The sequence below is a fragment of the Neofelis nebulosa genome, chromosome 4 (assembly GCF_028018385.1).
Source record: "Neofelis nebulosa isolate mNeoNeb1 chromosome 4, mNeoNeb1.pri, whole genome shotgun sequence".
NCBI classification, from domain to species: domain Eukaryota; kingdom Metazoa; phylum Chordata; class Mammalia; order Carnivora; family Felidae; genus Neofelis; species Neofelis nebulosa.
In genome coordinates, this window is record NC_080785.1 from 154,132,788 (window position 1) to 154,144,084 (window position 11,297).

Below are 11,297 nucleotides of genomic sequence, written 5' to 3' on the forward strand. Positions count from 1 at the left end.
GGCCCGGTGGCTTCAAACAGCGAGCACGGACCGCTTGCCCCTGTGATGCATGGCTGCCATGTGCCTGGGCTCTGGCCGTGTTCTCTGCGTCTTCCCGCTGGCTCGCCACAGTGCCTGGTGTGGCCCAGGACGCACCTTCCGGTGGCTGAGCAGGGGGAGTCAGGGGCTCGGCCCAACCACTCTACCCCTCTGTGTGGCTGAAGCAGATGTCCCTCCGCTCTCTCTTCGGCGGCCGAGCCTCCTGGGGAGGGGGTGGGGGGGGGACACCTGCAGGGCACACTGTCAGTCACACGGCGAGGACGAGAATGTGTAATCGCACAGGGGAAGGAGTGAAAAGCGAAAAATAAGACAATCTAAGGTTTATCATCATTATTATTGTGGTTAGAACACTTCACACGCCTTCTACCCCCCCTGCCAGATTTTTAAGTGTATCATACATCATTCTATCTACAGGGAGAATGTTGGAAAGCAGATGTTTGGAATTTGACACCTTGTATAACTGGAATTTGGGGCACTTTGGTAGATGTATAGAGAAAATGCATCATATACATGCAGTGGAACATTCCTCAACCTTACAGAGAAGGATGTCCTGCCTTGTGCGGCAACACGGGTGAACCTTGGGGACGTTATGCTGGGTGAAAGAAGCCAGTCGTAGGAGGATGAATGTTCCACGATTCTCCTTCTACGGGGTGTCTAAAATGGTCGGAATCGTGGATGGGGTGGTTGCTAGAGGCTGGGGAGAGGAGAAAATGGGGGGTCGCTAATCAGATTTTTAAAAAAAAATTTTTAAATGTTTATTTATTTTTGAGAGAGAGAGAGAGAAAGAGAGTGAGCAGGGGAGGGGCAGAGAGAGAGAGAGAGACACAGAATCAGAAGCAGGCTCCAGGCTCCGTGCTGTCAGCCCAGAGACCTATGGGGTGGGGGGGGGGGCAAACTCACGAATCTTGAAATCATGACCTGAGTCAAATTCAGACACTTAGCCAACTGAGCCAACCAGGCGCCCCCCCCCCCCATATATATATATATATTTTTTTTTTTTCTTTTTTTAAACAATATAGTGCGAGCATTGATTCATTTTCCAAATCATAGCTTTAAAAACCCCAATATTTCCATCTCATCACCAAAACAAAATTTCATGCATTCATTCAGATGATACAAATACCTGAAGGCGAAGCAGGCGCTCCCCTCTCCAAACACGCACGCTTCTTTCCGGAGCCTTCTCTGGCTGTGAAGCAGGCAAGTAGAAACAGCAACTTCCAGCTCCCGGGTTGCCAGGTTCCAGAAGCCCCGTGTTTCCTGCTTGCACCAGATCCGAAATGCACTGGGTACCTGCATGGCTATTTTTCACTTGGCTCCACCGAGATAAAAGTCTTTGCTTCCTTAAGTGACCCAGCGCCCCTCCTTTACAAATTGGGTTTCAACGTTCGATTGGGGCTCCGTGCGATATAGGAGCTCCCAATCCAAACCGGACAGTCTGAGCCTCAATAAGGATATCTACAAAGCACCGAAGCATCCAAACAGCATCAAACCCCTGACGTCCTGGGCTGCGCGAGGACACAAAAGAGATGTGTGGCAGTGAGTCCGGGAGAATAAAGACACAGCTGGGAAGGCAGTTGTGGAGTAGGTGCTGTGATCCCCATGATACTAGTTAGACACCAATCATTAGGCAGCCCGTGGATCACAGACCCGACTCCCCGAGCGACACTATTTATGCTGCACTGGTAGTGTTCCCAGCAGCCCGCGCTCCGACATTTTAAGCTCAAAGCCAGATTTCGGTGACTAATACGGTATTTTCAGACTTGACCTAAGAGCAACTCTTCAAATGACGCTTTGCCCCATTTACAAGTTGTAGTTTTAGGTTTACTTCTATTTTTACTCGAGGGTGATGATGACGACGATGAGTTTTATTTATTTTTTTTACGTATCCGAACTCTACGCCTGTATCCAAAAATGAGGCGCTGGAAGGTAGTTTGCAAAAACGCTTTTCCCCAGCCCTTCTAGAGTCTTCCACCCTGCCCCTGCCTGGTGGGTTAGACCCTGACGTTCACAGGCCGCCTGTGACGTCCAAGGCAGGGCGTCTGTCACGTCTGCCGGGCCCCTTCTCTGTCCTGGCGACACACCCCGGGGCCCACACCTGTCGCTCCCTATCTCGCGGGCCCACTGAGGAGTTCTGGGTGCACCGTTTTCTACTCCCCACGGCTAACTCTCCTGGGGCCCGGGCAATCCTCTGGGCACCAGTGATGCGATGAGGCCTGGGGGAGGGCGGCAGAAGGGGCTAGGGCAGCAGGAAGCAGGGACAGGCAGCAAGATCCAAAGACATGAAGCCTCGATGGGTTCTGATGCCTCCTTCCTGGCCTTCCTGCTCTCCGATTCTGGAAAACACTGCTGGGGCAGTGGCCTCACACACCCTCCTGAGCTCCTGATGCAGGAACTAAGCCTTCACTCCTTCCCATCATCACTACCTGCACCCCCCTCCCCCACCGCCCGCCTTTCCCTGGTTACGACCCGACGAGGGCTCTTATTTTTTCATCTCATTATAGATCATGTGTATTTTATTAACCAAGAACGTTCTTACATTTTTACATCGGGGGAGGTGGCACGTGAGACGCGTGTGAACAACGGGGCATGGGGTTTGCTAGATTTCAGGTGTAGGGTGCGTGGTTATCGCAGATAAATCACAAAGAAGCAAAAATGTGTCCCGTGCTTGCACCGGAGAGGATGATTGGACCCAAAGTAAGCTCTCCGAGAGTTGTTATGGTTCCCAGGCTCTGGGACCCGGGGGTGGGGGTGGGGGGGGCTTCCAGGAGGGGCTGGGGACAGTGCTGCTGAAACCTTCCTCTTCACCCAGGCTCAGCCATGTCCGCAGCTCCCTCCTCCTGGCACGGCCGGGACCCCACACGCCATCCCCCTGTGCCTGCTCAGCCCCCTCCCTGCCTCCAGCTGGGCCCCTGACCAGAGAGAGAGCACTGCGGGGCGAGTGAGGCGCAGGTGAAGGCTGGGAGAGGGGCATAGGCATTCTCCAGATGTGGCGTTTCCCAGGAACTGGGGAGGAGCTCTTTGGAGAGTCACGGTCTGCACCCGCAGTTGTTCTGGAACATTCCCCGAGCGCCCGTTGGCCGCACAGGGAGGGACGAAGTCTGTCTTGATGCGTGTGATCCTGAGCTTCCCGTGGGCACTTGCCTGAGAGGCTCACGGGCCTCCCTTCTCCAATGGACCCCCGAAGCCTTTTATCACATGCAGTTTTCCGTCCCCCCCCCCCCCCTTGACGGTCGGAGGCAAACTGTTACTCGCTTACAAGCCCGCGGACACCTCCTGCTCGCCTGTGGAAGGCGTGTATGTGGAACTCACTCGATCCGCGGTCTCCCCGTAGAAGACCGGGCACTGTTTGCAGAGATGCTTGGCGATGTGCTTTCGGAAGAACAGGGAGAGATGCCTTCTGAACTTCTCCCCGACGAAGGCGTAGACGATGGGGTTGATGCAACAGTGCGTCATTCCCAGGGTCTCCGTCACCTGCATGGCTTGGTCCAGTCTGTTGGAGCTACTGCAGTCATGGAGGCCGAAGGATTCCGGGAAGGCGCTCAGCAGGAGGACGATGTTGTTGGGGGCCCAGAAGAGAAAGTAACCGATCATGATCGCGAAGATGAGCTTCACGGCCCTGTGCTTCTTCTTCTCGTTCCGACAGCGGAACAGGGTCCTGAGGATGGCGGAGTAGCAGATGACCATAACGAGCAGGGGCAGGACCAGGCCCAAGACGCTCCTCGTGACTGCGTGGAAAGTCTTCCATCCTGGTGAGAAAGAAGGGCGGCAGGAGGAAAAAGAGTCTTCCCACTGCATTCTGTTAAAGACGCACCCCGGCAGAGAGGCGACCACGGCCGCCGCCCAGGTGACCGCGCTTGTCACCGCCCCAGAGGTGACCGTCCTGGCCTTTAAAGCGAACACAGCGTGGACGATAGCCAGGTACCTATCGACGGTCAGGAGGATGATGAAGAAGTTTCCGCCAAAGTACCCGACGTGATAGAGCCCGGTGACCGTCTTACACATCACATCCCCGAAGACCCACCCGTTGGCGGCATAGTGGGCCCAGAAGGGGAGGGTGAAAAGGAAGAGCAGGTCGGAGATGGCCAGGTTGAGCAGGTAGACGTCAGTCATGCTCGTCAGCTTTTTGCAGGTGATGAGGATGAGGACGACCAGCAGGTTGCCCACGAAGCCGGAAATGAACACGAGTGAGTAGAGCGGAGGCAGGAGCCGGACCGCGTTCTGCCTCACGTCGGTTTTCTGGCACGGTGCGCTGTAATCATAGTCGTAATTGGTGGTGGGTTCCTCGTTGCCCCCCTGGCTGCTGGTGGCGAACAGAGACTGGGGTGTGGACAGCATGGGGTAGCTGAACAGGGCAAGCGTGTCGTTGTCGCCCATCTTCCTCCGCCCTGTAATCGGAGGACGAAATGATCACACACCGCGTATCGGCCGCCGTCCCCGATATTAAAAATGTCCCCGCTCCCCTTCAGCCCCGGCCCAGCGTTCGCCTTCCTTTCACAGCCATCTCCTTGAAAGCTCGCACGCGCCCGGCGATCACTTCCCTTTACTCCTCCCAGCAGATACCGCTCGTCGACCCTCCGGCCGTTTCTCAACACCCCGGGCCTTCCCAGAAAGCCCGACTCTTATTACAAAGTTCCCCTCGCTGCATACTTGCCTTTTTTTCCTACCTCCTCTGCCGGGCCGCGCAGGCCCGTGACCCACTCCTGGATGGCACTGTGGAAGGGGACCCTGCCAGGGGGTCCCTGGTAATGCTCTCCTCTGACGGGAGAGAAGCAGCAGAAGCCCTGGCCCCCCTGGCCCCTTCTGCCTCTGCAGCTTGTCTTGTGAGGGCCTGGTGCTTGGGACCCTGAACAAAAGACTCCGAGGACGGAGCAAAACGAGGCAGAGTCCCAGCATCACCAAGTCGTAAGCCCTGGCCTTGAACAGCCCATCCTCTGAAAAAAATAAATAAAGCCTTGTTTGTAAGCTACGGTGCGTTCCATGTTATGTGGCCGGAAAGCCGAGAGCGTTCTCGCTGACACCCCTGTCCACCCTCTGCCTCCGTCACCCTGCCAAAACTTCTCCTGCAAGATTGCAGTGACAATCCCACTGCTCAATGCCTGGCTCTCCTTCAGCTTTATCCTCGTTGAGCATCGGACCCATCTGTTAGGTTCTTCCATTTAAAACTCATTTTGGGGGCTCCTGGGGGGCTCAGCCGGTTGAGCATCTTACTGTTGATTTCAGCTCAGGTCGTGATCTCGGTTTGTGAGGTCGAGCCCCGCCTCGGGCTCTGTGCTGATGGCACAGAGCCTGCTTGGGATTCTCTCTCTCTCTCTCTCTCTCTCTCTCTCTCTCCCTCTCCCTGCCCCTCCCTCCCTCTCTCAAAATTACTAAACATTTGGGAAAAAAACACAAACTCGCCTGGCTTCCGGGAGGTTAGTGCCTGTCTCGCACCTTCTTATTCATTTTCTTCGTTGGTGTCTCCTTCCCCCGTCTACACTGCGAGAATCCCCGGGCACGATCCTTGGCTGCCGCCTCGTTACCCGTTCTCTTTATTCTCACCCCAAAGTTCTTGCTGAGTCGTGTGGTGTAATTACAAGGTTTTAGGCCCCCCGAATGCCAATGCGCTGGCTTCTGGTCTCAACTTTCAACCCCTACCTCTCAGTTGAGTTTCCTACTGCCTCCTGCATATAAGAACTCACTCATTTGACCAGCATTTATTGAGCACCTACTGTGAGCCATGCTGCATTCTAGGTAGTGGAGATACAGCAGTGAGCAAAGTGGGCATCACACAGGTACCTCACATTCAACCCACCCCGAACCCAACACCCCCGGAAGCGTCCTTCAGCTGGTGGGCTCCTTATCTTGGCTACTATCCTTGACTGTCCGGGAAGCGGGAGTGGGCATTGTCCCGGGTCCCTCGTCTTCAGAAGCCTGGGAGCAGGCCTCAGTAACCAACAGACCCAGGTTCAAATCCTGCCTCCAACGACTTACGAGTTGTGGTATTTGGGGCTAACTACTTCCTCAATTCGCAGTTTCTTAATGTATAAAACGCTAGCTCTGCTGAGTGGCCGCAGAGGTGAGCGAAGAGGAGGACCGAGCGCAGCGCCCGGAGCAGGGACGGGCTCTGTGTGACCTCTGTCGCGTCTAGTGACCTTCACCTCGTAAACACCGCCGGGTCTGGCCCCCCTGCCAGCCCCTACCGCCTGGCCTCGGACGCTGCTCGCCTCATCGTTGCCGTCGTCTCGCCTTGCACGCGGCTTGCTCCTGACCACGCTCCTTTTCCACCTGTCTTGCCCAGCACCGCGCTGGGAGATCGGGCGCTCCTCTGCTGAAAACCGCCAGCAGCCCCACGATTTGTATGTGGCGGGACCTCAAAGGCAATGTCCTAGCCTAGACTCGTGAGCTCCCAGCCATCTGCCAGCTGCTCCGATTCCCCTTCTCTGTGAGGCCAAACCCGCCTCCCCTCTCAATCCCTCGAGAGCGTCTCATAAAACCTTGCTTGCCTCTCGACAGGCCCTTATCACACCATCTTCCATCGTGTGCTCCCTGAGGTCCAGCTCACGTTCCTGTCCCCAGCTCTTAGGGTAGCCTCTGGCTACAGGAGGCACCAAGAAATGTTCATTGAGAGACTGCGTGAAAGTCTTTATACTGAGTCTGACATCTAACATCAATAGTCTCAAGAAAGTCGATTCTTTTTCCTGGTAGTGGCTGGGAATTGGTTTTTCTCTTTGTGCACGCCCTTATTCTTCAGTTTCTCTTGTGATGGATACTTCTCCTAGGTTTTGCATTTCACCAAGCCAGATTCTTGGAAATCTGCAGCAACTAAATAAAACCTTTAATCCAGCTTGGGAAGAAAAACAACGTATCCACCACAAGGATGACACCTGGGATCGTTAAACTGAGGGCTCCTGGAGCTCCAGGTGCTGTGCTACGTGCTTTGCCCGCGTCAATTAATTTACTCTTGGCAATAATTTTGTGAGCACGTGTTCACACATCTTTACGGTGCAGAAATTCGAAATTCGGGCACGGATGAGTTAAACGACTTCCCCAAATTCACAGGACAAGTGATAGCTGAACTGGATTTTGAACGTGGGGCTCTTCAGTTACAAAAAGACCCCAGGAGCTTCTATGCCCAGACTGGGAGCGCAGAGACGGATGCAGAACCGGTAACAATTTTCTAGGTATCCTTGCATGCCTTGAACAGAACTTCTATAGCATTTGGATTTAAAGCCCACACACTCACCCACACGAGCATGCCCCACTCATGCGCGTACGCACACACACACACACACACTTTACTAGAAAATAAACGCCATGAGGGCTTAGGGATTCGACTTGCAAAGAGAGATCTTGGTGCCCCAGAGCCTGAGCTGGCACCCAGAGGCTGCTGAAGAAATACCATTTCGGTAAATGAATGACAGAAAACTAGCAGGCTGCAAGCTACCAAGAAACGTGATGCCCCACTGTGGACTAGCCTCCCAGGTAATGCAGCGGGAGACCTGATAGGGGGGGTCCTTGCACACAGCCCATTAACTGCAACACACCCTCTGGGCTATTCTGTAACCAACCACAGGGTTAGCCTCCTCATCTGGGTAGGAAAGTGTGCAGTAGACCCATGGTTCTCAAAGGCTGGGCTTCAGCAGCACACAGGAAATCTGTAGTCAGAAATGCACAACCCAGACCCTCTGGTGGTTCAGAACGGGGGTTGGTGGGGGGAGAGGATGGAGCGCGAGGAAGTCGGTTGCTCTGACCGCTTCCACCTTGCCTCCCCTCTGCTTTGTTTACCTGCACTGGCTTCTCAACTACCAGCCGCCTCTTCCCACACTGCTTCTCCCCAGTCACTCCAACACACCTAGCTCCTAGCACAGCAGACACTTAGCAAGGTGCCGCTTTCAAGTGGCAGGACACATCCTGAATCAGTAAAAAGCCGCCTCTCAGAAAAAGAGGTTCCTCACTTCAGCCTCCGTGGCTGTCCTGAATTGAGGCAAGGGGCCCATTGTGGTTCAGGGCCTGGACCATCACATATATGGAATATGGGGGCGGGTAGTATTTGGGATAGAAAGTTCCAGTTCTTTCAAGCCCTTGGAGGCTGGGGAGGGCAGAGTGAGGGGCAGTAGCCTGAGCATCCTTACTCTCCTGTCTTCTTCAGCGTGCTGTCCTCTCACCTGAGCCCCGTTGGGGGGGGGCGGTGTGGATCTCAGCCTACTCTGAACTTGTTCACTGCTATCAGAGCCTCTCCAATGATCCTGGTGCATACACCACCCTCCACCCTTTCCTCCATGAAGACGATCCCCCAGGACCCTGGGCTATGCAGCCCTCAGGGTGCTCCCATCCCTACATCTCCAGCGTCGGGATGCTTTCAGCCTGTGACTCATAAAATAATGAAAAAAAAAAAAAAAAAAGCACCCACAACTCACCAGTGGATGGCTTCTCCCAAGTGGCCCTGGAGTGTCAGGCTTCCCAGCAACTGAACCAAAGAGATCTGGAGGTAGAAACTTGGTGTGCAGAAGAAGGAAATAATGTTTCCTGCAAAAAAGAAGGCGGAGATACACGGGCAAGTAATGTTAAAAATTTTAAGAAAAAAAAAACCCCACACACAACAGTGATACAGTTCTTCTTTTCCAGCCAGGAACCCTATACCCTAGGTTGAGGACTTCAGAGTAATATTAATTTTGAAATCTTACTTATGCAACCTTGAGTATGAGTCAAGCACGCCCTGTACATCTGCTCCTGTGTCTAACGACTCTGGGGTTATCTTGTGGGTCTCTCTATCTGGAAATCTTCCTCCTCTCTTCTGCCGGTGATAATTTGCATGAAATGAGCACAACAGAACTTCATTCTTCAGAGGATAAATGCCAACAGGGGGGCTGTGGGTGATGGTGGAGACAATATAAAGAGTTTCGTGTGACCATCCACAATGGATTTGGGATCAGATTGGAAATTTTATCTAGGTACAGATTTTTAATGAAAAGGGAATGCAAAATTGTCTCTTGTATTAGAGATGTCCTTAGCAAGAAGGGCCTCAATTATTGTAGGTTCCACTCTCCAGAAAGAAGTTTTTATAAAAGAAAACACCACTGAGAGTCTGGGAAGAGAGTAGCATGGAAAGCACTAGAAATCTCTCTCCCTATCCAGGCAACAATTGTACCAACAGAATCTGTCTGACCTAACTATTCCAGAACTCTGGAGTCTACTGAAGGCCCTGCAACGGTCAGGGGAAGGCTTGGATGATCAATTGCAGTTAACTTTGGTCATTTTTAGCTCTTGGCACAGTAGCAGCTATCTGTGCCCCACCAACTCCCCTTGGCACACATGCATAAAGATGTAATGCATGTGTGTGACACTAGCTGTGTCACTAGCCACCAAACGGGGTGAGGACAGAGCCGTAAAAGAGCGGGGTTTTGTGTGTTGTTGACGTCGAACTGGTATAAATTTAAACTAGAATGAGGGCACCTGGGTGGCTTAGTCGGTTAAGCATCCGACTTCGGCTCACTTCATGATCTCACGGTTCGTGAGTTCGAGCCCTGCGTCGGGCTCTGTGCTGACAGTTCAGAGCCTGGAGCCTGCTTCGGATTCTGTGTCTCCCTCTCTCTCTGCCCCTCCCCTGTTCATGCTCTGTCTGTCTTTGTCTCTCAATAATAAATATATGTTAAAAAATTTTTTAAACTAGAATGTTATAACCTTGGGATATTATATGTGATCTCTGTGGTAACCACAAAGAAAATAGCTTTAGAACATACATAAAAAGAAATAAAAGGGAACTTAAATATTTCGCTACAAAGAAATCAACCAAATACAAAATAAGACAGTAGGGTAGGAAAAAAGGGACAAAAAAAACTATAAGTGTGCACATAGGAAAAAAATGCCAAAATGACAGAACTAAGTCCTTCCTTATCAGTAATTACATTAAATGTAAATGGATTAAATTTTCCAATCAAAAGATAGAGAGATGGTAGAATGAATAACAAAACAAAACAAAACCTGATCTAACTATATGTTGTCAACATGAGACTCGTTTTTGGTCTAAACACACAAATATATTGAAAGTGAAAGGATGGAGAAAAATATTAACTAAAAGATATTAAACAAAAGAGAGCAGGGATGACTATACCAATGTCAGACAAAATAGCCTTTATTTATAATAATAATAATAATTATTATCATTATTATTATTATTTTAAGCAGGCTTCACACTCAGCACAGAGCCCAACGTGGGACTCAAACTCACGACCCTGAGATCAAGACCTGAGATGAGATTAAGAGTCAGACCCTTAACCGAGCCAACCAGGAGGCCCTGACAAAATAGACTTTACATCAAAAAAAGCTTACAGAAGATAAAGACAGATGTTGTATATTACAAGGTTCAATACAGTGAGAAGACATAACAATTATGAGTATCTATACCTAATGACAGGTCATCAAAATATATTAAGCAAAAACTGACAGGACTGAAGGGAGAAAAAGATAGTTGCACAATAATAGTTGGAGATTTCAATACCCTGTTCTTGATAATGAATAGAACAGCCAGATGGAAGATAAGTAAGAAAGCACAGGACTTGAACACACAATAAGCCAACTGGATCTAACAGACATACATGGAGTACTCTATCCAAGAATAATAGCATTATGTATTCTTCTCAAAGGCACTTGGGACATTTTTTTCAGGAGAAGCTGTATTGAAACTAGACAGAGAACTTCTAAAACTCAACAAGTAAACAGCAACTCAATTCAAAACTGGGCAAAGGACTCGAATAGACATTTCTTCAAAGAAGATATACCAATGGCCAGGAAGCACGTGCTATGCTCAATACCGCTGATCATCAGGGAAATAGAAATCAAAGCTACAATGAGACACCACTTCACAGCCATCAGGATGGCCACTATCCAAACAACAGAAAATAACAAGTGTTGGGGAGGGTGTGGACAGACAGAAACCTTTGCTTACTCTTATGGGGATGTAAAATTGGTACCGCTGTTGTAGGAAACGGTGTGGTGGTTCCCCCAAAATGTAAAAGCAGAATTACTATGTGATCTGACAATTCCACTTCTGGTTATGTACTCAAAAGAACTGAAAGCAGGGTCTTGAAGAGATATTTATATGCCCATGTTGATAGCCATATTATTCACGAGAGCTTCAACGTGGATGAATGGACGAGCAAAAGGCAGCATACGCATACTATGGCATATTATTCGGTCTTCAAAAAGAAGAAAATCCTGACATAGCCTACACCACGGAAGAACCTTGAAGACATTATGCCGAGTGAAATAAGCCAGTCACA

General features: G+C 50.8%; 1 protein-coding gene across 1 annotated transcript; it reads right to left on the reverse strand.

The window, feature by feature from the left end:
* Window positions 1-2,534: 2,534 nt before the first annotated feature.
* On the reverse strand, window positions 2,535-8,842 carry LOC131510269 (C-C chemokine receptor type 2-like). Its single transcript, XM_058727214.1, has 3 exons — window positions 8,703-8,842; window positions 8,436-8,544; window positions 2,535-4,424 (listed from the first exon to the last, which is right to left on the reverse strand). The coding sequence occupies exon 3, from the start codon at window positions 4,411-4,413 to the stop codon at window positions 3,292-3,294; it is 1,122 nt and encodes a 373-aa protein (XP_058583197.1). The 5' UTR covers window positions 4,414-4,424; window positions 8,436-8,544; window positions 8,703-8,842; the 3' UTR covers window positions 2,535-3,291.
* Between the last annotated feature and the right edge of the window lie 2,455 nt (window positions 8,843-11,297).